The 26,859-nt window shown below is 47.7% G+C and overlaps 2 protein-coding genes across 2 annotated transcripts in view; both read right to left on the bottom strand.

Annotated features, from left to right (window-relative positions):
* Positions 1–5,858: 5,858 nt before the first annotated feature.
* Hsbp1 (heat shock factor binding protein 1) lies at positions 5,859–10,245 on the bottom strand. Its single transcript, XM_021643581.2, has 4 exons — positions 10,084–10,245; positions 9,729–9,795; positions 8,892–9,031; positions 5,859–6,754 (listed from the first exon to the last, which is right to left on the bottom strand). Exons 1-3 carry the CDS (start codon positions 10,126–10,128, stop codon positions 8,910–8,912), a joined length of 234 nt encoding a protein of 77 aa, XP_021499256.1. The 5' UTR covers positions 10,129–10,245; the 3' UTR covers positions 5,859–6,754; positions 8,892–8,909.
* Positions 10,246–22,631: 12,386 nt separating this feature from the next.
* Cdh13 (cadherin 13) overlaps positions 22,632–26,859 on the bottom strand; it is a 969,722-nt gene continuing 965,494 nt past the window's right edge. Inside the window, exon 14 of the mRNA XM_060391900.1 lies at positions 22,632–23,710. Coding sequence (XP_060247883.1) covers positions 23,703–23,710 — 8 coding nt within the window. The 3' untranslated portion in view covers positions 22,632–23,702. The remainder of the gene's footprint in view (positions 23,711–26,859) is intronic.

The raw sequence follows: 26,859 nt of genomic DNA on the forward strand, positions 1-26,859 counted from the left end.
TGATGCTGACACAGAGAGAAAGCTGTGGTTAGGCAACCACCCCAGAGTGGCACCATTGCAGGTCTGTGGTTTCAGTGACAGGAGCGACACGCTTCTCAGGATGCTTCTAAGCTGTAAGCCAGGCAGCTTTGCCAAAGTGATGAGTTTCAGGCTCAGGGGAGAGACCCTGTCTCAAAAAATAAAGGTGGAGAGCTATCGAGGAAATACCTGACAGACACTGGAGTCTTAATCATGTGCAATGCATTCTCCCCCACATGCATAAAACGTGCACACATATGCGCATACACGCATACACACACACACACATACACGACTGCTTCTCTCTCCTTAGAAAGCACATGCCTCCCTATCGCTCTACCTCACTGTCCCAGGTGCCACTGTCCAACTCACTGGATCAAGGTGGACTTGGATGGAATTCCTTTGGTCTGTCATTGATTCTCTACCTGGGATTTTTGTCTGGAGATGTTTGTCTCCCTAGGAAAGTTTCCCACCACACCCAGGGACCCCAAGAGGAGATGGCTACTGCTCTTTTATGGACAGTTCCTTCTGCAGGGGTCAGGAGGGGGTTGGTCATGGGCAGCTGACAGGTTAGGGACAGTCCAGGTTCCAGGAACAGCATTCTAAAGGCTTTGTGAGAAGTTCAGGGTGTAAATGTGGGCCTGGGTGAAGGCAAAGGGCTTCCCTTCTGGACTGTAAATTTGGGGAGCCAGATCTGAGTCTGCTCTGTGCAACCCCAGATATCTGACAGCACCAATGAAAACAACCCCCTCAGATGGGAACCAAATTGCCAAGGAGCCAGCGCAATCAAGTTGTTCACTGCAAGCAAAAAACAAACAAACAAAAACAAACAACAACAAAAAACCACAGCAAAACAAAAGACAAAAACCAAAAAGTCTTTCACACAGGGCATGCTATAGCTTGACTTTAGTCCCAATCCTCAGGAAGCAGAGGTAAGGGAATCTCTGTGAGTTTCAGGCCTGCCAGGGCTACATAGTAAGATCCTCAAAAAACCAAAATAAATGAAATAAAAATAAAAAAATAAATCTTTCAGTTTTGCTGTGTTTGAAAATATTCGTGATAAACTGTTGGGAGGGGGCATTTAAAATGAACTTTAATTCACATTTTTATTTCCCTCCTCTTGCAATTTTCCATCTTTCTTAAGCTTTCCTTTGATTGCTAAAGTTGCCAGCTCCGGAGCAATTACTTTCTGCAAACAAGTTGTCAGAAGCCTTGCATGAATTTTAGACCTAATTTAATTCACCATTTACTTGCTTATGGGAAAAAAAAAAAGCACCTTAATTTCTGCAAACCGAATCAACCCTTGATATCCTGGGGTATGGCCTCTTTAAATAGCAGACTGTCAACAGCTAAGCCAGTGTCCTGGGGACAGTCAGTGAGTCTGCAGACAGGCTGGCTGCATCAGCAAATGGAAGGCCTTCCTCAAGGTATGAGTCCCAAGGCAAGGCTGAGGAAGAAATGACTTCCTGTGCATTTTCCCAGAGGAGACAATCTGCAAGGAAGGCCTTGCAGAAAGGAGAAGGGAGAGACAGCCCTGGGCCACAGGTGGGCGACAGGCAGAGGTTTTGATGCCTCTAAGACCTCAGGGACAGACAGACTGTCCTCATGGACATCACAGGTGGCCAACCTACTGGTTCTCCTCAGGAGCTTTCCGCCAGTCTCTTGGACCCAGGCAGACAGTCAACAATAAAGGTCACAGTTCCACCCACCTCCAAGTCAGATAGGAAGGCAGGGCTTGGGAGAGGAGGTTGGGTTAATCCAGATGTGCTTGGAGACACTGAGTTGGCCCAAGGGAAAGCCAAGACCAGCAAGGGCTGTCAGCCAGGACTAACCCAGCAAACAGCCAGAACCATCTACCTCTGGATTCCCGAGGCCACCTGCTCTCTTTGTTTAAGCCATTTTCAGTCACTGCTGGTAGCTGTTAGGGTTTTCACTGTAGAGAAAAGGAAAAGCCAGACAAGATTTGAACTCATGTCTTGATTTGAGGTGGAAGTGCCTTATCCCCAGAGGTGGGAAAGGGGTCCACAGGGGCAGATCCCCCCAGGGTCAGTGAGCAAACACGTGCCTCCATCTTGTCCTGTTTTTCTAAACTGGCAGTACTGTTACTTTCTAAGGCTGCTGGACAGCTTAATCCCTCCATAATTTCTTTGAAAAGATACAGATTTGTTACCATTGAAGCCTCATTTTCCCAAGTGAAATCCCATTTAGATATATTTATGAGTTATGGAGCCATCGCCTCCAGCTCAGCCAGATGGAGGTGTACATGGATTAAAATAACAAACAAACGGCCAGCTTTCAACAACTAATCTCACCGAATAACTCATTCTTCTGGTAAAATATTTATACCCTGCTCTTTAAAACCAATCAACCCACACTCAGGAGTCCTTATGATACTGGGTGTCTTTTTTTTTTTTTTTAATAAGAGGCAGATTGATTTGGTGTGAGTCTCATCTTGGCAGGGTGAGGCCTCTTGGCCCTTGGCCCTCAGCTCCTTGGGCTGAGGCAGACTCTGGGTTCAGAGGGCCAGTGAGGTCAAGCTCTTGCCCAGGGCTCTGCTGTTCCTGGCAATTAAGAATCAGTTTTTTGTTCAATGACCTCAGACTGGTCTGGGCCAGGGTGACAAACAGGAGTAGGTGCAGGGAGCACTGTCCCCCCTCTCTATGCTGAGGAAATAACATTAAAAAATGACCAACTGGGGGATTAAAAATATGGATACCTGGGGTGGGAAGATGGCTCTTGACATGCAAATGTGAGGTCCTGAGTTCAAATCTTCAGGGCACACATAAAAGCCCCCCCCCCCATGGTGGGGAATGCCCTGGAAGCTTTCCCACCAGCTAGCTGGGCGTATGCAGCTGAGAAGCCCATTTCAAACGAGGTGGAAGGTGAAGGCTGACACCGAGGTTGTCCCCTGACCTCCATACATGCACTGTCACACACACAGATTTCAGAAAGGCATGAGGGTGGCAAGGTGGTTCAGCAGGTAAAGGCACCTGCTTCTCACGCCTGATGCTCCTCACGCCTGCTGACCCGAGTTCCATCCCCAGAACCCACACAGTGGAAGGAGAGGACTCCCCCTAGTTGCCCTCTGACCTCCACGTGCACCATGGTGTCCGAGCCCACACACATACGCACGTGCAGAAAATAAAATGTAATAAAACCTTTAAAAACACTTACGCAGCTACTCAGGGCCTGCCTCACGTGCTGTGCACCAGGAACAATAAACACGGGCCTGCAGCTCTGAGAACAGCAAGGTGAGGGGAGAGGTGGTGTAATGGGGTAATGTGGCCCTTCTGGACATGACATGCAGCCTTGGGGACCTGCCCGAGACCCAGCCCAGGTGGGAGTTGAGCTTTTGTGGCTCCACCTCATGAGCTGGGGATCTCCTGGCAACTGATGGCTACTGAGCAAAAGGGGGTCGATTTTCTTCCCAGGTGTGGCTGCTGGTAGGTTTGGCCACACCTATGCAGCTGGAGCCAATAGAACTCAGCAAGCAGGTGATACAGATGGCGGACTTGAAGGTGGGAGGGACGTGCTTCGGGGGTGAAGGAAGGAATGGGGGGGGAACGGGGAGATATAATTAAGATAATTGGCTGCACACATAAAACTATATGAAAAAAGATACGGAAGTGCTGCCCATAAATCAACGCCTGAACCCTCAGTAGCGAGACAGCTCAAGTCCAGTGTGTTCACTTTAAGGGAAAAAAGGCAAAACTGGCCTTCTGAATCTAAATTTCAAGAGCTACTTTGCCTTGTGGGGCTGATTCTGGTACAGGCTGCAGGACAGACTGACATTTCTGTGCACAGAGGTGAGGGATGGCAGAGAGGGTGCTGTCCAGCCAGCCAGCTGTCACGGCACATGGCTCTGACCTCAGAGGACTCAGACCCTTGGGTTCCTTTTGCAAAGATCATATAAAAACCCAACTCAATGTCATCGTGTGGATTAAAGCAAACAGAGGGAAGGAAACCCTCGCCCAGGCATGGCGTCTCTAAATAAACCTTTCCAGGCTGGAGTGCTCAGTGGGTAAAAGCCTGCCAGGGAAGGCCATTGACCCGAGTTTCATAGCTGAAACTCAAGCCTACAGTGGAGGCGAAAGGACTCACAGATATCCCCAGGCCTCTACACAGGGCATGGCGCCTGCACTCATATCCACACATACAAGAACCACCACCCTTAAAAAGGGGCTAAAAACCAATAACCTTTGCCAGGTGCTACACAGGGATGGGGCAATCAGAGCTGTTTTCTGCTCATTTTGGGTGCTAACACCAACATACTATCTAAATTCTTCCAACATGTTTGGTCTGATTAAAAAGACATAAACACACACACACAAAAACAGAACAGTTATCTTTATGGAAAGCCTATAACTTGCAAACAGGGTGCTTATAAAATTTGTTTCCTAGGGACTGCCTGCCTTGGAGGATGCCATTGCTCTTAGTGTCCGAGGCAAGGTGGGATTCAAGGGGTTCTCAGAGGCCATCCAACCTTCAGCTCCCCAGGATCCTGCAGTGACCCAGGAGTGTAAAGGTTAGCTCTTCCCGAGGGTCCTTCTGAATGCTGTCTGGCTGGGTCGGGGATGGGGACTAACAGGGATTCTGATGAGCAGAAGGGGAAGCTGAGGCTGCCTGAAATACTTGGGGAGCAGGGGGTTTCAATGCAGGGGTCTCCCCAGCTGACCCAGGTGGCGCAGGAAGGTGGAGTCTGGCTGGCTAGGAGGCTGCCGTGGAGGCTTACCAGTGTCCTCGGCGCTCAGTCACACAGCTAACTGCAGGTGTTCTCCTCTCAGGTGGAGGCTGGACAGGCGCTGGTTTGTGAAGGCCAAGGCTTTGCTTCAAAGCTTGGAAAAGTAGCCTGGACACTTGAGATTTGTATCTGCACTGGGAGCCAGTGGAGCCTGTGGGTTGAGCTTAGGGTGGCTATTTCCCTGGACCCGCCTACCTGTTGTGAGGTGGGAGGCAGGTGAGGAAGTCAAGCCCATGTCCCTGCCAGAAGTGGTTTTGATTGGCTGTTCAGCACTGTGACTAGGCAGGACTCCGGCCTATTGTGAAGATTTTTTTTTTTTTTAAAGAGCACTAGTGTTTTGCTTGCGTGCATCTGGGAGTGTCTGATCCCCTGGAACTAGTTATAGACAGTTGTGAGCAACCATGTGGGTGCTAGGACTTGAACTCTGGTCCTCTGGAAGAGCAGCCATTGCTCTAACCACTGAGCAGTCTCTCCAGCTCCCTGAGAAACTTTTCTAGATCAAACGGGACCATAAATCTTTCTTTCCAGGCAGCCTCCAGGAACAAGTGTCCCTGGGGAAGTTTCCCAGAATTCTTCCTGCTCCCAGCACCGCCTTCTCTGGCTCCAGTTTTCCAGAGGCTTCAGCTGACAATCTAACTTGGCATCCACTTTCCCATCTGAAAACTGGAACATACTGGACACAAGGACTCCCCAGCAGCAGGGTTTCCAGCACCTTTTTCATGACAGGTGTTTATTGGTCGTGGCACCTTCGTGGAAGGCAGGCAAGCAGCTTCTTGAACCATCTCACTGACTTCTAGTGACAAGCAGTCCTAAAGTTTCCGTTTATAAAAAACAATTTCCTGCATGCAGGTTGCTGCTGGTCTGTCCCAGCCTGACAGTGGCTCACTGAGGTGCTTAACCTACAGTGCCATTCACTGGATAGGAATTCCTTTTTGAGAGCAAGCCCAGAGACAAAATTTTAGGAGCTTCTGTGACCCCCATGCTTCCTATAATTAAGAAACAGGACAAAGGTCTTTATAACCTGTCTGCAACACAAATGATAAAATGAATGCCCTACCTGTCAGGGTTTCCTCTATGAAGGACCACATCATTCTTCAACTTTTAATTATTCATGTTATTTTATTGTATGAAATCACTCTGTGGGGACAGTGACATAGATTGCCTTCCAGGTCATCAAAAGCGGCCTCGAGGCTAAGCCTCCAACAGCAGAATTCCAAATGTAAAGAGTTTATTATCTATCTTCTTTTATCAACAATAGAATTCACTGTGCAAGAATTTAGACAAGAAACAGTTCAAGTAAAACAGTATTTCTTAAAAACCCGCACTTCCCACAGTCGCTGAGCATGTCTCAGCCATGTGACTGGCGGTAGACTCATGGGTCTTTTGGTCTCTTCCCTTCCAGTCAGTGGGTTCTGATGTTCCATCAGATGGGCACTGAAGGCCCCACCAATGCTACTAGCATCTCATGCAAAACTCTGACAGACACTTCGGCACAAACAATTGTTAGATGTTATCGGCCACTTGGAAAAATATCTGACACTCTAGTAGCGTCAGCTCAACAGTCACTTTGCACTGAAAGGTAACGAACCCTAAACACACACGTCTCAGGGTCCGGCTTCGGCCAAGGGGAGGAGGTGTGAGTCACCTAAGTAAAAAGTACTCTGCCACTTCATCAAACAGCAGCTACCACGCACGAAAGAACGGTGGGGGGAGGACTTCAGAAAAATTACCAAAAAGCCTGACAATTTTATGCAGAAACCGCCAAAGTTTTAGTGTTTAATAATTAAGAGAACCGACCAGGATGTGAAGATGCCGAGGTTGAGAAACTGGGGGATGGAGATAGAGGGTGGGGACACTCTACAGACTACGCAGGCTGTGATAAGAATGCACGCTTTATAAACCTGTCGACACATAGTAGTTGGTTGCACAAAGCAACTGGATTTTCTCTTGGCTTGGGAAAACGACGCTCTGGATTCGGTGTGAATTATCAGCAGCCTGTGGAAGAAGAGAACGGTCAACAGCATCAACGGCAGCAAAGAGGACACAGCGCGCCACCCGAGTCTGTCAAGAACAAACTCCACTGGAGCCATCTGCTGAATCACTCATTCTCTAGGTACGCTACTCTAAAAAAATCCTAATTATTGATACTCTTAGGAAAATGCCACTGTGAATGAAGTTCACGTATGTGTCCCTCTGTGTGGGTTTGTGCGGGTGAGTGCAGGGAGAGCAATGGATCCTTTGGAGGTGGAGCTGCAGACAGTGGCGAGCAGCGTCACGTGACGGGGTGGAGGTTGGCCGGAATCTAGCAAATTATCAAAGGGATTCCATGGGATGTAAAGTCCTCCTGTCCCACCCTACCTTGGGGCTGTTAGCAGCTTAGGGAGGGTACTAGCATGACAGGAGGAGTGGCGGATGCCCTCCGCAGAGCCAGCACTAGCTGGAGTTCTTCACAGTGAATTGTACAGAAACAAAGTTACAGGCCAGGAGACAGTTTACTAAAGGAGAGAAACAGAGAACTAAACTTGGGTCCTCTGCAAGAACACATGAGCTCTAAATCGCTGAGCCATCTCTCCAGCCATCTTCTTTAGTCATCTTAATTCAAAATTCTCTGAAGCCACCTCTTATTTTAATTTCCTTCTTTGTGTTTCCCCATCAGTTGAACGTCTTCAATCCTACAGTCTTTTAGTTCTTGACTAATGGGATTTTCAGCCATAGTACAGCGAAACTCCCTAGCAGCTTCCAAGACCCACTGGACACTCTACAGCTCCTCTCTAATTAGGCCTGAGGATGACACAGCACATACCAGCAGTTATGTGAGCATCTTACAGTGAGGCTGTTCATGTATCCCAACCCCTGTCTTGTCTCTTGGATTTCAGAACAACCTCTATTTTAGTCACTGAAAAGCTGGTTCCAGGCCATGTTCAGAAACTAAGAAGGGAGCTAAGGATCTTCCATTGCACATTATCTTGATGCACTTCACAAAAAACTCTTGGTAAATTTCACTAAGAAATTAAGATGCAGCTGAGCGAGGTGGCACAGGCCTGTAATCCCAGCACTCTGGGATGCAGAGGCAGGTGGAGCTCAGTGAGTTCGAGGCCAGCCTGGTCTACAAAGTGAGTCCAGGACAGCCAGGACTGCACAGAGAAACCCTGCCAAAAACAAAACAAAACAAAACAAATCTGTAAGTGCCCTTCCCCCACAAACACAACTGCAGGCTAAAAGTAAGAAATTCACTACACTAAGCAGTTTTGAGACTCCATCATCGTCTGATATCTGAAATGATGCTGTGGAAATTTAATCCAGTCTAGAGTAAAGGAGTCAAATCTATAATAAAAGTCACAAAAGTCTTTAGGATTTAACATAAATGTTCATGTTGGTGGCCTGAATTCCCTCCTATTTCCAAAGAGAAAATAGTAAAACAATCTTCCAGTGATCAGGGCTGGGCACCAAAACCAAATGCCCTGAAATGACATCACCCAGTGGACCCCAGATCCCTGCTTAACAGCCAGAGAGACGTATCCAGGTATGTCCAATGCAGGGCCCAGGATACAATTCACGAAACTGTAAACTTACTTTAAAATCAAAGCTCAAGGTGCTGAAGATGGTGCAGCAGTTAAGGGCACCTGTTGCTCTTTGCGAGGGCCCATTTTGATTCCTAGGACCTCCGTGATGGCAAGTCCGGTCTGTAATTCCAGTTCCAGGAATCTGATGCCTTCTTCGGGCCTCACAAAGCACCAGAATTGCATGAGGTGCATATTCGAGCAAAACACTTATATGGCAGTCACAGTTTTAAGTAACAAAAAATCAGAAATGTGAATTCTACCTAAAAAACTAGTGTTTAGATTTCAAAACCTGGGAGTGCATGGGTGGGGGTGCAGAGCCGTGCCTGCTGAGAAATGACATGGAGAAAGCTATCAGCTACATCAAAATAACACTTACAGCTGGGGACATCTTTAATCCCAGCTTTCAGGGAGAGGCAGGCAGATTAATGTGAGTTTGAGGCCAGCCTGATCTACAAAGGGAGTCTAGGACAGCCAAGGCTATACAGAGAGATCCTGTCTCGAAAAAACGCAAAACAAGACCCAACAAAATCGCACTTATGGGCCACAGTCTGTGGTGTACGCTACCATACCGGTGCTCTCCCTGGACCTCAACTCTTCTGGGCAGCAGTAGCAATCTTGTTTTCACCTTCCAGTTCTTCTACTCCAGCTTGGGTCATGAGGTCAGCGATGTTTTTCTCCAGATCGTCAATGCGACTGCTCATGTCATCGAGTGTCGCAGTTAAAGAGCCGCACACCAGCAACACCTCCCCACCCTCTACCCTTCAGGCCCCTGCAGACTGGCTTACACAGCTGCTTCCCTAGTTTCTTCTGGCTACTGTGACAGCCTGGCAGTCAGGGGTTCAGGGGACCTGGGTGAGTTCTCTTCCCTAAGCCTGAATTTCTTCATCGATCCCAGAGGACTCTCTACCCCACTGGTAAGGTTACAAAGTGGATTGGAGACTGAGGGACTCAATGAGCATGCTCAGTTAACAAAGTTACCACGCAGTCCCTCTACTGGTGTTCCAGAGGGGGGCCCAACATGGACTTGGGTGGGCCACCTATGCCTCTGGCTCTTGGCACAGTCCTCCTTGGGAACACAATATAGCCAAGATCAATAAAGAAATTTCTAAGTGGGGCTGGAGAGATGGGTCAGCGGTTAAGAGCACTTGAGGCTCTGGCAGAGGACCTGAGTGTGGTTCCCAGTACCTACACTGGGCAGCTCACAACCGCCTGTAACTCCAGCTCAAGGGGATCCAACCCCTCTGATCTCAGTCACTCACAGCACCCCCCTTACACATAATTAAAAAAAAAATTAAGCTTTTGTTAAAAAATAAGGGGATTTCTAAATGACTAACTGAAGTCGGTTTGCAAACCACCCACTCACCCCCCACAGTTAAGAAGCTGCCTCCGAACCATCAAAAGGATATTCCTTCCGATGATCTGGTCCGACATGATCTGAAACTTGTCTTGCATCTGCTGTAAGAGCGTCTCCACCTAAGGGAAACCAGAACAAGTCAGCCGTTTCCAGCCTATCCCGAGACCCCTTTCCTGGAACGCGAGTAGGGAGACGGGTTGGGGGGACGCTCGGCAGGTGTGCGAGGCCTTCAGTAAGGACTAGGCAGGTCGGGTTCGGCGTTCCTGATGGTCAGGTCCGTAGGGTCCGGGTCGGGGTCAAGGGAGGGCGATCCCCGCAGGTGCGCGGGCCGAGGCCGCTGGCCACACCCCACGCCAGGGCCGAGAGCGGCCACGGAGTGTCGGGGCCCATGGGAGGCTGCCGCTTACCACCAAGGTGATGTCCTGCATGGTCTTGGGGTCCGTCTCGGCCATCTCCCCGGTGCCCAGCTTGGCGGCGATGTCTCGGAACCGTCACCTACACTTCGGTTTCTTGGCGCAGACGCCCCAAAGCCGCCAGTTCTCGCGACAACATAGTCGCGGGACCGCGAGGCACTGTGGGGGCTGTAGTTTCCGCCACTCACCGGAAGAGATTAGGAGGCTTAGAGCGGCCAGTCTGCGTTTAGGCTCCGCCCCTCGCTCTTAGCTCCTCCTTCATCCCCGCCCAGCTCCACCCCGCACGCTGGGATGAGCACAAGAGAAAAGCCGGAAGTGGGCCAAGATTATGGGGATCAGCGACGACCTCATCTCTGGATGTAACCAGACCTTGCAAGATGATTCAGAGGGTAAAGAAGTGAACTCAAGCTTGACAGTGTGAGTTCGATCCCTGTGACGGACATGCCTCCCACAGATTGATCTGTCCTGCACATGTGCTGTGACATGCATGTACATAACTCATATACATACACACAAAATAAGTAAGGTGTAATAATAGTAATAATAAAAAACATTTGGAGGTTGGGGAGATGGCTTAGCGGTTAAAAGCACTGACTGTTCTGTTCGTCCGGAGGTCCCAGATTCAATTTCCAGCACCCACATGGTGGCTTACAACTGTCCGTAATTCCAGTTACAGGGGACCCGACACCCTCACACAGACATATGTGCAGGCAAAACACCAATGCACACAAAACGAAAATAAATAAATTATAAAAACAACACACACAAAAACCCAAACCAAACCAAAACAAAAACCCAAACACAAACATTAAAGTTTGAGGGTACATTGACTGGATGCCTGCTCTTCACCAAGAACCAGTTTTATATTCTAGAAGACATGGCCCAGGTCTGTAATCCTACTTTCTTGGGAGACCGAACCAAGAGGATCCTGCGTTCAAGGCCTGCTTAGTGAGACCCTGTCTCAAAGACAAAACGAAACAAGAAACTAACAAGCAAAAAGAGGAGGGAATGGAATGTACCCGGTGGCCAACGCTTGCCTAGCGCAAAAAGGCCAGCACCCTAAAAACAAAACAAAACAGCTCAGCCTATCTCCCAGACCCCGGAGGGGCTTGCAGCACAATAGAGCCAGTCTGCCAGTGTTTTCATGGGATATAAGTGGACTCTAACCCAGCTTTCTCTTAACGATATGGCTGCCTGGTGCTAAGTGGGGCAGGTTACGTTGGTGTAGAAGAGGGAGCAGTGTGAGGAAAGAGAGAGAACTGGGATGCAGAGGTGTAGATCTGAGTGTGGGGTGGTGTCGCTGGTACTTTCCAGGTTCCTTAGGGAGATGTCCTGAGATGGCTTTCAGATGAAACCGTTTTTAGTGACGCTTGCCGCACACAGTGGAGAAAACTGGCATAGGAGGTTGTGGTAGCTGGAATAAAAATGGCCCCATAGGCCCACAGGGACTGGCACTATTGGGAGGTGTGGCCTTGTTGGAGGAAACTGTGACAGGAGGGGGTGGGCTTTGAGGTCTCAGAAGCTCAAGCCTGGCCAGTGTGTCACTGTCACCTCTTGCTGACTGCAGATCCAGATGTAGAATTCCAGCACAATGCCTGCTCATGCCGCCATGCTTCCCGCCAAGATGATAACGGACTAAACCTCTGAACTGTAAGCCAGCCCCAGTTAAATGTTTTCCTTCATGAGAGTTGCCGTGGTCATGGTGTCTCTTCACAGCACTAATGGAGGAATTTTTTTTTTTTTTAATGTTTGTGGACTGGGGTGGGGGTTGGCCTGAATCTAGCAAATTATCAAAGGTATTCCATGGGATGTAAAGTCCTCCTGTCCCACCCTACCTTGGGGCTGTTAGCAGCTTAGGGAGGGTACTAGCTTGACAGGAGGAGTGGCGGATGCCCTCCGCAGAGCCAGCACTAGCTGGAGTTCTTCACAGTGAATTGTACAGAAACAAAGTTACAGGCCAGGAGACAGTTTACTAAAGGAGAGAAACAGAGAACTCCAAAGTCCCGCCAGGCCCAGGCTGAGGTCCAGCTCCAAGAGGGACCAGGTCTGTGAGTTTCTGTAAGTTATTTACTCACTGTGTGGTTCTCTACAGTCTGCTCCCTAAAGGCAGCAGTATCTGGGAAAGTCTCCAGAATTCTGCTTTCTGTTGAGTTAGGACCCTAACTCTTGGCTTGGGGTTGGGTCTCCACAATGGGCTAGGAGATTTCCCTGACTATTCATCTGCATGATCCAGCAACCCACAAACCAGATCTCAGAGGACTGTATTTTGGGGGTGGGAGTGGGGTCACTCCAGTTTGAGTTTAGAGGAAGACTTAAATCCCATTAGCGTTGGTAACTGAGGTGGATCAGGCTTGGCCAGGGAGGTGTATGGCTCAGTCATCTTCCTCAGCTGTCATCTGACCACATCCTTAACAGTCTTCTGCTTTTGCTCAACCCCAGTTCATACAGAGGACTTTCTTCCCATGTTAAATATGCAAAACTTGTGTGTATGTGTGTGTGCTCTCTCTCAATCTCTCTCTCTCTCTTTTTTTCCCTCCTGAGACAGGGTTTCTCTATGTAGCCCTGGCTGTCCTGGAACTCACTCTGTACACCAGGCTGGCCTCCAGCTCATATTTGTAACTCTATTTCCAAATGTCACATTCTGAATTGGTGAGGGTTAGGATTTCAATGAACCTTACCTGGGGATACAATCTCACCTCAAAAAATTGGTAAGGGACCACCTCTTTAATTTGTACTGTGTGGGCTCTTGCATAAGGAGTTCTCACAAACCTTTGACCTCAGTTTGTAAGTGGCCAAGGCCAACTTCAACCTCTGGCTACAGATTTCTGACCCAACTTCTCAGTGTAGATATCTGCGCTGGGGTTTCTACTGAGCTCTATCCTACGACCATGAGCAAGTCCAAACATCTATGAACTAGTGCTCAGACTAGAAGATGATTGCTTTTTGCTTCTTTTTTAAAAAAGATTTATTTTACTTTGAATTATGTGTGTGGAGGAGTACAGGAGCCCCCAGAATCCAGGAGAGGGTTGGATCCCTGGAGCTGGAGTTACAGGCCGTTGTGAGCAGCCCACTATGGATGCTGGGGATCAGACTCGGGTCCTCCACAAGAGCAGCAAGTGTTCCTAGCCATGAGTCAGCTCTCTAGCCCCTGCTTCCTCCTTTTTTCCTTCCTCCTTCTTCTGGTAGGAGACTTGTGGCTGTTGAGTTTTGGTTCTGTTTTTTTTTTTGTTTGTTCTTCCTGATTGAATTTTTCTTCATCTAAAGAGCAAACTCGACACTCTTAGTGATGGCTTAGCTTTCTTACACTTAAAGAGGAAGACAGATGCACTGTCTGGTGTGATGAACAGCTGCTTTTCACAAAAACCTCTCTACACTCAGGGCTGATGCAGTCTTTGTGGGGGCTGACACGGAGCCCAGATGAATTTTGTTCCGTTAATGAAGCAGCTGCGAATATGCAAGGATCCAGGAATTGACCTTGTGCTGAAGTTTGGATCAATCTCATACTTAAGCTTTCCTTTCATGCTGAAGCCAGCTTACCCCCTTCTAGCAATTTTTAAAGCTTTTCCTAGATTACTTTTAAGTTGTAATTCCCTTCCCCATGTTCAGGACAATTTGGCTTTACAAGAGCTTGCTCTGACACTTTTATGGTGGCATTTGGTTAATGCTGTGGCAGTCTTGACACTGCTGTCTTGGATCTAAGTAAAGGAAGACACTATTGTGCAGAATGGTTTTTGTTGTTGTTTTCTTCAGTCATGGGGCTCGAACCTAGAGCCCTGAATGTGACAGGTAAATGCTGTATCCCTGAGCTATATTCCCAGTCCCTTAAAAAACTATATTTGTTTAAGTTTTTATTTTATTTTATGTGTATGGGTATTTTATATGCATATATGTCTGTGGCACCTTGCGCATGCTTGGTGCCAGTGGAGGCCAGAAGGAGGTATCAGATCCCCTTTGCTGGGTAGTGTGTCTTTAGTGTGCCCAAGGAGGGGTGCTGGATCTCTGGGAAGCTGGAGTTACAGGTACTTGTGAAGCATGTGATTAGGGTGCTGGGAATCGAACTCAGGTCTTCTGCAAGAGCGCTATCCTCTCTTGACTGTGAGTTATCTTTCTAACTCTCTGGGTGCATTTCTGAGGGAGTTCCGTAGGTTTGAGAAGAAGGAAGACTCACCCTGAATGTGGGCAGCCCTGTCGCCCTGGGGGTCCTGGGCTGAATTAAAAGGAGAAATGAGCTGAGCACCGGTGTTCATCTCTTTCTGCTCTGGATGGTGGATGTCATGTGACCACCTGTCTCATGCTGTAATATTCCTCACTAAGATGAAATGTACCCTCAAACTGTGAGCCCGAAGAAACCCCTCCTCCCCAAGTTTCTTTTGTTGGGTAGTTTGTCTTATTAACAGGAAAGATAACTGATACACAGAATACGAGAGCTCATCAGGGCAGCTCTTGCCCTTTCATTGGTCATCCTAAACCTTTCCAGACTTCCCCAACCTGCTGCTTCATCCCTCTTACTCTCAAAGGATGGCCTTATGTTCTAGGAGAAAATCACCTGTGGAAGATAAAGGTTCTCAATCACATCCCTGACTCTATCCTGTTTTTAAAATTTTGTTTTTATTTTGTTTGTTCTTGTTTTGTGACACAGGGTTTCTCTGTGTATCTTTGGCTGTCCTAGAACCAACTCTGTAGACCAGGCTGGCCTCGAACTCCCAAAGATCTGCCTGCTTCTGCCTCCTTGAGTGCTGGGACTAAAGGTGTGGGCTGCTGCCACCACCTGGCTGACTCCATCCTCTTTGCCATCACAGGCTCCTTAGTAGGGAATGCAGGGCTTTGCACAGTTGAGTTAGAGACCTACCAGCTAACCAGCCACCCAACAAGTCACCCATCCACCAACTAGCCAGCTAGCTAACCACTCAGCCAACAAGACCACCAACTGACCAACCAACCAACCAATCAATGAACCAGTTAGCCAGCCAATCAAGCCACCAAGCAACCAAGCCACCAGCAAACCACCACCAATCAGACAATTAATCAGCCATCCAACCAGCCAAACAACCATGAACCAACCAACTAACCAGCCATCTAACCAACCAGACATTTATACAACCACCTAGTCATCCATCCATCCATCCATCCATCCATCCATCCATCCATCCATGCATCCATGCATCCGTCAACCAAACAACCAGCCCAACAACGAGCCAATCAGCTAGCTAAACAAAACAACATTAACAACATTAACAACAAGAAGCCGATAACAAACCCAGCTGTCCCTCTTCAGTGCTGAGGTCATAGGCATGCATCACCCCACTGGCTTTACTTCTTTGAACACAATCAAAGGACATTGTCTCATTTTTCTGCTTTTTTTGTTTGTTCCTGTTTTGCTTTATATTGTATTTATCTTGATTTTGCTCCCAAGTGATGCTGGTTTTTCTTTTGTGGTAGTTTTCTTTTCAAATGAATATAAGTAAAATTAGAAATTTCGTTTTACTTCATTACATTTATTTATTTCTGCATGTGTGTGTGTGCGTGTGTACGCAAGCCACAGTTTGAGTGTAGAGGTCAGAGGGAAGCGTGGGGGAGTGCCCTCCTTCCACCCTGTGGGTTCTGGTGAGTGAACTCAGATGATCAGGTTTGGTGGCAAGCACCTTTATCCCCTGAACCACATGATGGCTTAAGATAATAGTTTGAAATGTAGTTAGAACTGATACTACGCCTGGCCGTTCATTAAGCAGAGTGAGGCGGTGAGAGGTGTCACAGTGTGACTGAATCTTAGAGACCTTCTGCAGGCTTTAGCATTTACAACACAGTGGTTTCGGAGAAGACAGGGAGCCCAGGGGGACAGCTGTGTGCCCTTTGAAATAGCAGCGCTTTTGCAGTATGGGCAACACAGGCAGTTGCCGGATCCAGAACATCTGCTTGCTTCCCCTTCTGGACAAGCTCAGAGAAACTGTGGAATTCCTGAACGCACCAGATACTTGTTCTTCAGGGGACAGTCTCGGCCCTAGAAGCTGCCCTGCTGGTGGAGAAGGGGCCAGGGCAGGTCACATGTACCCACCCAGCATAGACCTCGAGGAGGAGCAGAGGTCGGTCTGGTTAGAGAGTAAACCATCCAGCTATGGCAGATTTCATTTAGAAACAGCATCACCCCAGGACCCTTTCTCTTGGCTGGGAGGCTCCTATCAAGGCCAAGACTTGCCAGACTGTGCAGTGTGCCCTGAACACTGGGTGTCTTGACTGGGCCATGAGGGAGGAAGAGGTCACAGCTTTGCTGTTGTTGGCAAAAGAACAGAAAATTGCCTTTCTAGGGAAGGATGGCAAGATCAGCAATGTCCCGATTGGCTCAAATTGCTTTGCTTTTGGTTTGAAGTGTTAGTTTATGCTTCTTACATTCATTTGAGGCAATTTTCCAAATTAGCATTGGGGTGAGTGATTGCCAGGAAATCAGCTTCCTTCTTATTTACTTAAACCAGTAGTTTCCTGGAGACAGACTGTCCGGGAGGCAACGAACAGTTCCTGCAGCCCTTGACTTAGAAGTTTGAGTTCCTTGAATGTCGCTTCCCCTGTCACTGTCACTGCAGGGCTGATGGCCTTCATTTAGTGTGGTGAGGTGCCTTGGAGTTTGGCAGAAAAAGTACCAGGGTGGAATTAGATACCACACCTAACAGGTGTGAGACCCAGTCAGAGAGCTGGTTGAGGTGGTACATGCTGGTAGGATTTGGTAAAAGAAGCAGAGGCAGAAGAATCATGATTTTGAGGCCAGCCTGAGCTACACATTTTGGGGAAATGGGGTGGAGGGAGAGATGGTTTGGAGGCACTTGGGGATGGTATGGAAGCCTAGTGCAGTGGAAACTTCCTGGAATCTAGGAAGGTGATCCTAATGAGGACCCTCCAGTAATGGGGGGCACAGAGTCTCAGTTGGCCATCTCTTGTAGCCAGGTGATGCTTCCAGTGCTGGGCTGGGTTGCAATCAATTGAGTTGTTGGCCAAGGGGGTCCCATGAAAATCTCTAAACAACAAGGTTCTTGTTAAAACAAAGGGTTGCCCTCTGAAAACTGACAGCAGGGCCCCATTGCTGAGGACAACACCCACAGAACTCACTGAACATGGAGAAGTGAAGCTGGTGCCTACACGGAACCTTCACGCCTATGTTCTGACTGAAGCAGCAAACACAGGTCCTCCAGGGCCTACATGACTCCACACCAGATCCTCTGCATATGTATTATAGGCGTTAGCTAAGTACTGTTATGGGACTCCCAACTGTGAGAGCAAGGAGGTCTCTGACTCTTGTGCCTGCTCTTGGGATTCTATTCCTCCTGTTGGGTTGCCGTGTCCAACGTAGATAGGCTAGGTTTTTGCTTCAACTTATTATATTGTATTTTTCCATGTTTGCTTCTCTTAGAAGCCCATTATTTTTCCTTTCCTTTCCTTTTTTCTAATGAAAGATAGAAAGGGAGTGGATCTGGAGGGGAGGAGAGGTGGGGAAGCACTGGGAGGAGTGAGGGGGAGGGGAAACTAGAACTAGGCTATACTGTATGAGAAAAGAATCTATTTTCAATAAAAAAAAAAGACCCAGTTAGAGACGGTTTAACTTTGTGAGTCTCAGTGGCTTCATCTGTGTGATGGGGTAATGTTTTTAATGTCCCATGAATTGTGTGGGCCACACAATAATTACATATATATAATGTTTCCTATGCAATGAGAAGTGTAATCTGCATATACATATAAAGGTTTGTAGTATTGGAGGTGGGGGGAGGCTCATTGGTTAGAAACAATGGTTGCTCTTCCAGGGGACCAGGGTTTGATGCCCAGCATACACATGGCAGCTCACAGGTGTCTGTAACTCTAGTTCCATGGAATTTGTTGCCCTCGTCTGGCCTCTGGGGACACACCAAGCATGCACATAGTGTACAGATATACATGCAGGCAAAATGCCCGTACATATAAAAGTTAAAATAAATATTTTTAAGATGTGCAATGTTTGGTCCACAGAGGCACTTACAAAGTATTACCTACTCTTTTTTTTGCTAAGGGTGTCTCTAAAGTACTCTTGCTATTGGCTATCATCTACATGTTAATTATTTACCTACCTACCTGCCTATCTATCTATCTGTCTGTCTATGTATGTATGTATGTATGTATGTATCTATTTATCTATCCATCCATCCATCCATCCATCCATCCATCCATCCATCTACCTATCTACCCACTTGACAAAGGCAGATAAAGGAAGCAAGGATTTTTTTGAGAGGACATTTCATACTGAGATATAATGCTGCTATTCATGGACAGCCACAGTTCTGGTGGGACACACACAGTCCATTATGGCAGGGAAAGCAGGGGAACAGGAAGCTGTCTGATTGCATTAGAACTCAGGAAGGAGACAAAAAGTAGGGCTGGGTTACAAAGCCTTAAGATCTGCCCTTGGACAGACCCACCTCCTCCAGTGAGGCTCCACAACTTTCCCAAATAGCATTGGGGACCAAGTGTTCAAACATGTGAGCCTGGGGTGGGGGCAGGGGGGGAGGGAACACTTTACATCCAAATTACAACACTATTGATGGGGGTTGTGGGGGGAGGATGAAACAAGGTCTCATGTAGCTCGCTCATGGGGCTACTTCGCAAGAGCTGGCTATGATTTGCTTCATGCTCTGCTTGGGGTGTGATTTTGCCAGCCGCAGATAGTTTCTGTGACTGTGTGACATTTGGAATTCTGGGGACTTTTCAGAGGGTATATAAATGCTAGAGCCCTGATCTGTGGGTTGTTGGTTGCTGTTGGCTACGGTTTAAGTAGTCGTGTGCAAAGAAGAAACAAGAAGAAATTAGATATCATGACAATGAAAATCAAACTTTCCCCAAGGAGCTTGACACCCCTAATCATCAGGAAGTAGTCTAACAATAATGTCACCCCCTTTCTGACCCCTGACTTTATTCAGGGATCTCTTTCCTTCCCTCTCTATCCATTTTTCCTCTCTATCTAGTGTTAGGGAGTTGGGAGGAAGAAGAGAAGGGTTGGAAAGGGGTAGAAGTAGGAAGAACCCATAAGATAGCAAACGCTGGCTACAAACATCTCTGAAAGGCACAGCCAGATCTCTTGATGACCATGACGATGCTGCCTGTGATAGCTTAAGAGTCAACAGGAAGGGCACATTGATGTGATTGATCTGTCCATCCATATGTAAGGCAACTGTTCCTAGAGCAATGTCTTGGTTACACTCACAAAACCAGAAACTGCTCTGAGATCCCATAGAAGCTGCCTGTTTGACCTGGGGTTGTAGCCAGGCACAGACCAAGCTCTTGGGAACCCCACACTACCTTCTCCCTCTCTACCACACTACCTTCTTCTTCTCTCTCTTGGTTTGGGAGTGAATGGAGTATCTGGGAGGACATGAGTTAACTTTTAGATACTCAATATATGAATTAATCTGGCCATGGTTGGAAACGTGGCTTGGTTACTCAGAGTGCTTGCTGCTTGTGCACTGAGTTCAGATCCCATTGGGTGGCTTTCAACTGTCTGTAACTGTAGCTTCGGGTGATCTGCCACCCTCTTCTGACTCAAATACACATGACACACAACATACACATAAACAAAAAATAAAATAAATCTCTAAAACAGTCTGGTAGAAGCCCTTATATATGTATCAACGAGCCACAGATTACTCTAGAAACAGTTGAGGGTACTTTAGAAATGACAGTGTTCTGTATGGGGAACAATTCTAAGGTTCCAACATTAAGTTAGCATAGCGTTAACGCTGTGCTAAAATAGCTTAGCTGAAATCCCTCACAGTAACTTAACAGCAGAAGGGGCTATCAGGAAAAGGTGCTTAACAGAGGAATGTACCTCCCAGTCCAAGGCACTGTCACCTCAGCATAAGTCGGTTGTTTTAGTGACTGCTACACACTTGGAAAATCATCCCACAGAACCCCGAAGGACAGATTTATCTTGGCTCATCTTGGCTCACGGTTGCTGAGGCATCAGTTTCCATGACGAGGAGGGTGCGGGGAAGCAGCGTAGTTCACAGCATGGCAGGAAGTAGAGACACCACTGCAAGTGTCTAGGCATAAGATCCCGCTGGACTTGCCCTCAGTGGAGACTACTTTCTCCAGTTTGGCGCCTTCTGATATTTCCAGACAATCCCCCCCTGGCCCCTCCCCCTGCCCCTCTCCTCCCCAGGAGAAAAAACAACAACTGGGAACAAAGCATTCAACATATGAGTATGTGGGGGACATTTTATACCCAAACCATAATATTGGTGTGGATGGATAGGCCCAGTGGCTCATGTGATCTTCTGGCCTACAGTGGGCCTTTGGTCTGCTGTTGCTGCCAAGCAGAGAGCTGTAATACCATGGTGCAGCAGGGAGAACCTGAATGGTCCTGGCAGCCACCGACCTGAGTTGTCACTTCACTTCTCTCAGCTTCCTCAGTTTTTTGGTTTGTAAGCTGCCTCATGTTGAAATATACTGTACAGAGTTGAAGAGCAGGCTGGGACGGTAGCTTGGTTGGGAGAGCACTTGCCCAGCATGCATGAAGCCTTGCATTCCATTCCCAGCACTTCGGGAACTGGGCCTGATGGTATGCATATCAATTCCAGCACTCAAGAGGTCGAAGCAGGATGAGGAGAAGTTTAAGGTCATCCTTGGCTACATAGGGAGTTTAAAGCCAGCTGGGCTATATGAGACCCTGTCTTCCCCCTACCCCCAAATAAAAAAAAAGTAGAACAAACCTTCACAGTATTCTGCTTGCTTGTTGTATCCTCAGGGTGAGAGGTGATGTGTTTATTTTCTTTAAAAATTGACCTATCTCCATTTTTATGAGTCAAAGTCTTGTCTGACTTATATACCCACCATGAAAATCAGGTGCCTTCCTCCTTTTGTTTGAGACCGAGTCTGTCATCTGCCTGGAGCTTCACAAAGTAGGCTACATCGCTGGCCAGCATGCTTCCAGGGATCTATCTGTCTCTGTCTCCCATCTCACGCTTGCTGGGGTTATAGGCGTGTATCACCGTGCTTGGCTTTATATGTGGGTTCTGGGGATCTGAACTCAAGACCTCATCCTTTCTAGGCAAGCATCCATCGAGCCATGCTACTGGCCCCTGGACTTGACCTCACCTGTCCTGTGTTCTTAGCTAAGTTACCGTCTATGTGAAGAGAAAGGGAGGAGCCTTCCTGCTGCTGCCCTCAGCACGTACACCACCGAGCATGTAGACTTGCTCTGGAGAAGGCTCCCATTCACACTGAACGATGGGTTTTCTGACCATTGCTTAGCATGTGGCTCAGGCTGCCCTCTGTCCAGCACCTGACGATGATCCTTGGACTGTTCAAGGGTGAACATTCCCCCTTTCCCTGCTTGCAGGAGGAGAGCATTGGGGTACACCAGAGAGACTCCTCGTATGGTGTGAATGTGCAGGCTCAGATTCTCCACTGCCAGGTGCCCGGCCATGTGCCCAGGCAAGACCATTATGTCATGTTCAAGGTGTGGGAATCTTTAAAAGAAGAGCTCCATGTCTGGGGACATGTCTGGGGAATGACTGCCTCCAGTCATTCATCCAGTTGAGGGCAGAGGCTGGGCGTAGAAGTCTTCAGTCACTTCACATTTGACTGTGACATGGTTAAACCATTCTTCTGCTGGCCATGGCAAGCCTGTTGCACAACTTGTGTGCAGGGGCTTTTGACTTTTATTCATGCGTGTGTTTGTGTTTGAGAGAGAGAGAGAGAATATACAGGTATGCACATGGGGAGTATAGCAGCGAGCATCAGGTGTTCTCTGTCACTGCACATGTTCCTCTGAGGCAGGGTCTCCCACCGAACAAGGAGCTGTATCTTCGCTAGGCTGGAACCCAGCATGCCCTAGCGATCTTCCTGCCTCTTTCCACCCCCCCCACCTAAATTCAGAGCATTTATACTTGGTTTGTGGTGGGTGCTGGGGGCTGAGCTGCAGGCCTTATGTTGAGGAACAAACGCTCTTACCCACTGAGCCATCTCTCTAGCTGCCCCCTTTCAGCTTTCCAGACCCGTTCACCTAACGGATGGACAGGTGGTCTAGACCGTGACCCCAGCGTCAGACACACTAGACACAACATAGAAATCAGAGGAGAGCTACTGCCCAGCAGTTTCAACCACTGATACCCATTTATTTTAATGAAAAAAAAAAATCACTGCATTGACTATGAAAACAAAGAGCAGATGTGGACCTCTACCTGCTTAATCTCACTACAACAAAGACAACAGATGACTCCACTGCCGGAAGAAGGCAAACTCAAAACCACAGGGCCAACGAAGACTGCAGAAGAGAGCATGTGTGTAGGTGTGTGTGGGGTTAAAGCCTTCAGTAAGCAACAGTATTAGACTATACCGAGACACTTACCTTACCCTAGCTCGTGCTGAGCTCTAAAGCCACAGGCTGGCACTAGCTCCATTTGATAGAAAAAAAAAATTTTGGCGTGAGCTTTGATGGTTTGTTCACAGCTTGTCAGCGAGAAGATGACCTTAGTGAGAGTGTCAGTGCTCTTTCCTAGCCTGACGTGCTCACAGGACAAAACTCAATTCCTTTCCAGATGTAATGAACAACTTTTTATTTTCAGCTTTGCGAACAACGGTAGTCACACGGAAGGGTACTTTAAAAACTACCTGGGCTTACTCTATTTTATGCCTGTATATATGAAACAAACGGTGCGGATATGTGTAATGCGTGTGTACATGTGTGGGTAATATATGTGCATACAAGATGGTACCTGCTGGTCTCTTCATTGGCACACCGTGATGACGTTTGTACTTGTACATATACCGAGGAGGGGGAAGGTCTCCGCTATGATCTGTGTCGCCATAAGGAGCGCAGGACTGTGGGGCTGGAATGGTAGACTATAGACTCCTGCCCATGGGAGAATAATTCAGCCCTTAGCCTCTGACGGCAAGATTCCTCGCTCCCCAGCTGGGTGTCAGCACACCAAGCCACGGCAGTTGGTGGTAACGGGAAGTGGTGGCAGTCCTACCAGGGAGAGAAGACCTCTTTCCCTCGCCCTTCCCCCACCCCCAGCCCCTGGACCTGCTTGGCTGGCCGGTCAGCATTCAGTGTTTAGACTGAGCAGGCCCCTGCAGATGCAGCTTTGCTACACAGGTGACAGCTTAGGGGACGGACTTGGGTTGGAGGTCTCAGCCCTCTGAGCCCCACCTCCTCTGTCTCACCACCTCAAAAGCGGGGGCTCCTGTAGTCTTCTACATAAATACTGGGTATATCCACAGACAGATACCCATCCACATACAGATACGAACCCACCACACAGCTGCATGGCCGGAGCACTGGCTAGCGCTGTGACCACGCCTCAGAAAAGGTAGTCATTGTTCCTGCTCCTGAAGGTCCAGTGACGCGCGTGATCTTTAAACATTCAGGGCAAATCCAGAGGGTTCCATTAATCAAAGGAAGAAGGAAGATGCTGTCAAATGGCGAGGTACAGATTAAATGAAATTGCAAAGTAAAAAGGAGAATGTGGAACAATTGAGGCCTGGTTGTGAAGTTTGAGAGCTGTAAACGGCAATCTTCAGATTTGGATAGACTTTTTTTTTTTTTTTCCTTTTTCCTGTTGCTATGGCAACTTGGGAGTCAAGCTTCAGATGTGGCATTCTCACAGACCTGAGTGGAGAAGGTACAGAATTAGGTCGGAATATCACCACTCACTTCAAAACACTCCACTAAGCCAGACCAATGATTGACAGTCTCCAACACACACCGCACTCCCCTTGAACATTATCTTTTTCTTTAGTGTGGCATTTGAAGACAGGATTATTTTGTTGGCTACATCTAAAGAAGTTGAACTTCTTTAGATGAACTGTGAGCCTAGACCAATGGTACAGCGCTTTTTGGCATGTGAGGCCCAGCACAGCCCTCAATAAACATAAAAGCTGCCTTCTGAAAGCGATGATGGTTTCAGCATCAAACTTCTTCCCTGAGGCCAACAGCTGTCGACACTGCTACAAATGAGCCTCATGTTCTGATTATTAGCATGGATGTGCTGCGCTAGAAATACACTGAACAGAGCCTAGAGATAATCGATGATTATCCCACGTAGGCACACCTCTCTCTCTTTCTCATCTATCTATCTATCCATCCATCCATCTTTAATCAATCAGACATATATCTATTACCAATCAGACATCTGTCTATCTACCTATCATCTATTTTCAATCAACCATCTGTCTAGCAATCATTATCTATCTGTCTACCATCCATCTATCAGCTCTCTCTACATCCCTTACCTATCTACTATCTAATCCATCAATCATATATCTGAACTTCTACAGAGCAAAAGACCTGTTTGTAGTTCTTTAAACATCAGATTAAGTTCCCATTGCTGACCAAACAAGTAGCCACAGTCCCATGAACTTCAAACCACACGTGTGCATTCATTCCCTGATGGCTCCAGAAGTCACAAATATGAAAGGAGTCTCATGGATTTAATGCCAATGTGTGGACAGGGCTGCATTCCTTCCCAGGGCTTTAGAAAAAGAGTCCTTCCTTGCCAGCTTCCAATCTGGAGGCAGATGTGTTCTCTGACTGTTTGAAGTTCAAAGCCAGCAACGTAGCATCTTGTCTCGCTGCCTCTGTCTCCCTGTTGCCATCATCACATGGCTGCTCTTTGGTCCCCTTGTAAAGACTGTGTGGTTACATCAAGCAGGCCCTACTAATCCAGGAAATCTCCCCATCTCAAGACGCACCAACTCAATCATGTCTGCAAAGCGTTGCTATCAAGTGAGGTGACTTGTTGACTAGCTCCAGGGATCAGGATGAGGATACCATTGGAGGTTCCTACTCAGCAATCCACATGTGTGCAGCTCTCTAGGGAAACGAGGCCCCCTGTGGGCTGTGAGGACAACCACAGAAGCAGTACCCATCAATGGCCTGTTTAACAGGCCAACACCCCAGTTCCTGCTCCTGCTCCTTACATCATGCCACCCCTGAGGGCTCTCTCTACTCAGCTATGTAAACAGAGAGGAGCTTTGTCCCTGGGACGCCCAGATCCAGTTCCTTCTGCTAGTTCTCTGCCTGCAGGCTCTCTGGTGTCCATGGGGCTCCAGCAAGAGTTGTGCTGATTCCAGCCTGGACGAGGATTTCACCAGGCCCAGGAAACTACATCATCCTCAGAGGTAGTTGCCAACATCCTCTCCCTCTTGGGCTTCTGTTACAGAGGGCCTGGTGCCATAGAGGAGAGAAATGACCCACTCACAGGCTGTCACTCACTTGGGCTTGGTCAGCTCTTTCAGAGATGCTCTGGGCCCACCTCCAACCAGAAGGGCCCACTGAAGACACGACCTTCTGCCCAGCACTTCACCCGGATATGTTTTCCCCCTCTTTGCCGTGCTTAGGTCTGCTGCCAGATGGTTCTAAATTGTAAACTCAAGAGGCATGGTAAGATTGTTCTTTAATTTGTTCTTGTTTTGAGGCAGGGCATCATGTAGCCCAGGCTGGCTTGGAACCTATGGCGGGGTCCAAGGTGGTCTTCATTCTCTCAGGCTTCCAAGTGCTGGGGTAACAGGTGTCAGCTGTCATGTCCTCCTCAGATTCTATGTGCAAATAGCCTTTATAGTGTGTGTATGCTTGTGTGCTTGTGTGTGCATTTATGTGTGTATGCGTACATATATTTGTATACATGTGTGTGGAGGCCAGAGGTCCAACTCAGGTGCCATCTTCAATCTTTAAGAGCAAGGGTCTCAGCAGAATAAAGGTGCTGTCACGCTTTGGTATTTCATGCTGCTAAGGGCCAGCGTCAGGCTTCTCAGCCTTGGCACTCACGGCACGTGGGGCAGGCTAGCTCTTTGCAGTAGGTGTCATCTGTCTCATGCTATAGAGGACATTTAGCCTGTCCCTGGCCTCTCTCCACTAGATGCCACTAGCAGCATCCTCTCTGTCATGATAATGAAAAGCATTTCTAGACATTACCAGCTGTTCCTTAGGGGACAACTTGGCTAAAATTAAAAAAAAAAAAAAAAAAAGGGTGGTGGTGGTGGTGAATAAAATCCATTAAATTAGTCTGCAGTCCTTTGTTTTTAAATGAGAGTCTCCAATCCCTGTTTTAAGTCAATTTAGATGATCATGTAAACGATCCCACCTCCTAGGGCTGCTGAAATGATTCCATGAGGTAATCTATATAATTTATGCAAAGCATTTTGCTGGCATGTGCCTAGCACAAAGAAATCCCTCCAGGGTCAGCTATCACTGTCCCCAAAGTAAAAAGGCTTTAAAGGGTCACAGTGTCTCCGCAGAGCTTGCCTGGAGTAATCTGCCAGAGAGGACGGGCCTTTCTGTTTGTTCTCTGTAATTCATGGTTTTCCCTGTACCCAAAACAGAAGGGAATGAGTTCTAAATGCACTCTAAGAAATTCTAGAATAAGGCAAAACTATCATTAGAGGAAGCAGCTTGGGCGAGACCTGGATTCAAGGGAGGGAAGGATCAATAGCAAAGAGAGCTCCCTTGGTTATGGTGGATTCTTAAACTGGATTTAAAAAATGCAAATAAGCTGGTGCAGTGGCACACGCCTGTAATTGCAGGGGGGCAGAGGCAGGCAGATATCTGTGAGTTCTAGGGCAGCCTGGTCTACAAAATGAGTTCAGGATAACCAGGGCTGGCCACTGTCTCAAAAACCAACACAAAACAACAACAAAAACCACAAAATGCAAATAACACCTTAATAGAGATTAAATAGAAAAAACAAGACAAATGACTATCTTTGGTTCATCTCTCAACTTTCTAAAAAAGAAATAGTTCTTTTTCTAAGAAAAATATTT

This window comes from Meriones unguiculatus, chromosome 10 (genome assembly GCF_030254825.1).
Source record: "Meriones unguiculatus strain TT.TT164.6M chromosome 10, Bangor_MerUng_6.1, whole genome shotgun sequence".
Taxonomy (NCBI): Eukaryota; Metazoa; Chordata; class Mammalia; order Rodentia; family Muridae; genus Meriones; species Meriones unguiculatus.